The 4,200-nt window shown below is 44.0% G+C and overlaps 1 protein-coding gene across 1 annotated transcript; it reads right to left on the bottom strand.

Annotated features, from left to right (window-relative positions):
* Positions 1-1,739: 1,739 nt before the first annotated feature.
* LOC117326527 (golgin subfamily A member 6-like protein 22) lies at positions 1,740-2,756 on the bottom strand. The gene is given in 2 exon segments (XM_033883284.1): positions 1,740-2,003; positions 2,337-2,756. Coding segments are annotated over 2 exon segments (684 nt in total).
* Between the last annotated feature and the right edge of the window lie 1,444 nt (positions 2,757-4,200).

Here is a 4,200-nt window from a genome sequence, read left to right on the forward strand (position 1 = left end):
GTGGTGGTGCCGACCAGTGTTAGTAGTGGTGGTGCCGACCAGTGTTGGTAGTGGTGGTGCCGACCAGTGTTGGTAGTGGTGGTGCCGACCAGTGTTGGTAGTGGTGGTGCCGACCAGTGTTAGTAGTGGTGGTGCCGACCAGTGTTGGTAGTGGTGGTGCCGACCAGTGTTGGTAGTGTTGGTGCCGACCAGTGTTGTTAGTGGTGGTACCGACCAGTGTTGTTAGTGGTGGTGCCGACCAGTGTTGTTAGTGGTGGTGCCGACCAGTGTAGGTAGTGGTGGTGCCGACCAGTGTTGGTAGTGGTGTTGTCGACCAGTGTTGGTAGTGGTGGTGCCGACCAGTGTTGTTAGTGGTGGTACGACAAGTGTTGGTGCCGACCAGTGTTTGGTAGTGGTGGTACCGACCAGTGTTGTTAGTGGTGGTACGACAAGTGTTGGTGCCGACCAGTGTTTGGTAGTGGTGGTACCGACCAGTGTTGTTAGTGGTGGTGCCGACCAGTGTTGTTAGTGGTGGTACCGACCAGTGTTGGTAGTGGTGGTGCCGACCAGTGTTGGTAGTGGTGGTGCCGACCAGTGTTGGTAGTGGTGGTGGTGCCGACCAGTGTTGGTAGCGGTGGTGCCGACCAGTGTTGGGTTAAGACGTAACAATGTTAAATGTCTTATACACGAATGCAGTTATTAGAACTGGCCATCTGTAATGAAATTAACATGGAATTTTGGTCTGTGGTCATGCTGTTCCCACCAGAATGGTGACAACGCGCTAGTGTATATCACATTAAGTACAGCCAGTGGTCATAGATCCCCGGACAATGGGATGTCACCAGTCCACACAAAAACAATATGGCGTATCGGTCGGCATCAGGTGAGACTCGCATTGACCATCGACATCCCTCTGTATCGACATTACGTCCAATTACGTCACTCTGAGACGCTCGGCATTCGGAAGGTGTCCGGGTAAATCGATAAAAGCAGTTGCAGAGCTATCATATTAGTCTAGGGTACAATAAAGTGGTTAGTCAATCATGAAAAATGAATGAAAAGCAGATAGCAGTAAAAGTCGTTTATATGCTAGCTTGAGGCCCTCTAACGACTGTTTACTACAGTATATATAGCCAACCGCTGTTCATTAATGTGTTGTGTTCAATTTAAACGTGTCTTTTAGTCACAGCGGGGAACCGATGTCGCCAGAGCGGCGAGAATCGGGCGAAGATCTGCGACATTCCGTGATAATTACACTCCGGGAATTAGTCTTTTAGTAACATAATGACATTGCGTTGTATATATCTACCATGATATACGTCGTGCGATAAAGCACCTTGTCGTGTTCTCGCAAATCTCTAGGTAGACTCGGCTGTCCACACCTCGAAATGTTAAGGGAGGATGATTGGGTTATGTGGCTCCACCCTCCTCTCGCTGCTTCTCTCTTTCTCTCTTTCTCTCCACCACACTGCAGTAGATGTAATGTCAGATCGCCATAGTCCTCTCGAAATATGACTCCAGTACAAAGTTTAAATTCTCTGGCCTCTCTTTTATTCATCTGCGTTCTCTCTCTTACAAATCTTCTCTCTCCATTCCTCTTTCTTCTCTCTCCATTCCTCTATCGTCTCCCTCCATTCCTCTACTGGCGTCTCCCTCCATTCCTCTATCTTCTCCCTCCATTCCTCTATCGTCTCCCTCCATTCCTATATATTCTCTCTACATTCCCCGTTCTTCTCCCTCCATTCCCCTATCGTCTCCCCTTATTCCTCTATATTATCCCTCCATTCTTCTATCTTCTCTCTCCGTTCCTCTTTCTTCTCCCTCCATTCTTCTATTTTCTCCCTCCATTCCTCTATCTTCTCTGTCCATTCCTCTATGTTCTCTCTCCATTCCCCTATCTTCTCTCTCCATTCCTCTATCTTCCCTGTCCATTCCGCTATCGTCTCCCTCCATTCCTCTATATTCTCCCTCCATTCCTCTATTTTCTCTCTCAATTCCTCTATCTTCTCCCGCCGTTCTTCTATCTTCTCTTTTTATTCCTTTATCTTTTCTCTCCATTCCTCTCTCCATTCCTTTATTTTCTCCCTCCATTTCTCTATCTTTTCTCTTCATTCCCCTACCTTCTCTCTCCATTCCTCTCTCTTCTCTCTCCATTCCTCTACCTTCAACCTCCATTCCTCTATCTTCTCTCTCAATTCCTCTATTTTCTCCCTTTATTCCTCTACCTTCACCCTCCATTCCTCTATCTTTTCTCTCCATTCCTCTCTCGTCTCCCTCAATTCCTCTATCTTCTCCCTCCATTCCTCTATCTTCTCGCCCATTCCTCTATCTTCTCGCCCATTCCTCTATCTTCTCGCCCATTCCTCTATCTTCTCCCTCCATTTCTCTATCTTTTCTCTCCATTCCTCTCTCTTCTCTCTCCATTCCTCTATCTTCTCTCTCCATTCCTCTCTCTTCTCTCTCCATACCTCTATCTTCTCTCTCCATTCCTCTCTCGTCTCTCTCCATTCTATGTCCTCTCCTTCCATTCCTCTATCTTTTCTCTTCATTCCCCTATCCTCTCTCCATTCCTCTACCTTCACCCTCCATTCCTCTATCTTCTCTCTCCATTCCTCTATTTTCTCCCTTTATTCCTCTATCTTTTCTCTCCATTCCTCTCTCGTCTCCCTCAATTCCTCTATCTTCTCCCTCCATTCCTCTATCTTCTCCCTCCATTCCTCTATCTTCTCCCTCCATTCCTCTATCTTCTCGCCCATTCCTCTATCTTCTCTTTCCATTCCTCTATCTTCCCCTTCATTCCTTTATCTTCTCCCTCCATTCCTCTATCTTCTCTCTCCCATTCCTCTATCTTCTGTTTCCATTCCTCTATCTTCCCCCTTCATTCCTCTATCTTCTCCCTCCATTCCTCTATCTTCTCTCTCCATTCCTCTCTCCTCTCCCTCAAATCCTCTATCTTCTCTTTTCATTCCTGTTGATGTCTTTTCTAATCTCCTCTATTCTCTATGTGTACAATTATAAAGTAACACGAGAGTTTCTCTAATACTTGGTTAACGTGTCGATTGATCAAACAGAGCAGAAGCATTGTCGTCGGGTGCTATTATCTGGATGTTGGAGTCTAGTCCTAGAGGAGTCGGGTTGTCGTTAAGCAGGCTCCCATTTCCTTTTGAAATTGCCTGCAAGCAGTGTGTCTGTGGTTCAAGATGAATGTTGTACATTTACATACATGTATGTCAATAAAGCGAAGTATATGTGATACATACATCCACGAATATTTTTGTTCGTAATCGTCCCTTTGCGATATGAAATCTGACGTGTTCGATTATTGTTGGTATTCCTAATGGTTCCGTTGTCGCCGTCCAGGTTCTTTATCATTTTGAGAATGAGACGTGACCCGGATTAGATAAGATTCGTATGTCGGGTGTCGTCGATGAAGCAGAAGACGCTTTATCTTCCCGAGTACCTGGTCTTATTCTCCTTGTACTTTTTCATGGATCTCCACACAAATCTGTATTTTGCTTTCGTTGTTAGAATTATGGTTTCCTTATGTCGGTATTCTTTGATGCTTTTATGTATAGTCAATTCTTAATGTGAAAATGGAAATAAATTCAGGTCTGCAATAAATGCATTATTTCTCTTAATACGACAATGCTTCGGGTGAAATAAGATCAGTTTCTCAAATTACAATTTTGTTCTACATTAACTTAACGCTATTTTGATGTTTTCACGTTTGTTCTTCTAGCTCCCTGGTGACGTGTTCGGATAAGCCACTCATTATAAACATATCAACCTATTAGATTCGTGCATACCGCTCCTCTTGAATCCAGTGGCGATGATAAATCATCGCTTGTCTCGTTTAGGACGTGTTACTGAGGTTTCAAACTCGTCAGTAATAGTTAATGCCGAGTGGAGAAATGATTTTAATTGTTTTCTCGGCTTTAGCCTGCAAATACTCGCTATCATATTAGTAATAAGGGGGTTTTACTATGAGAATATGCCGGAGGTGTAAATATTTCCTAAATATTCCTAATAAAAGACCATTAAATATCTATCATAAAAAACAAACCGTACTTGCATTTGCATTATAAGTGTGTCTTTCCGACGGCTTTTCCTCTCGGTTGGATTAAGAGACGAGATAATATCGGTACTTCCAGGGACACTCGTATCAATGAATAATTGACGTAATAATGTATCATTTCCTACTAAAACCATATATTTTATCTG

This window comes from Pecten maximus, chromosome 4, assembly GCF_902652985.1.
Source record: "Pecten maximus chromosome 4, xPecMax1.1, whole genome shotgun sequence".
NCBI classification, from domain to species: Eukaryota; Metazoa; Mollusca; class Bivalvia; order Pectinida; family Pectinidae; genus Pecten; species Pecten maximus.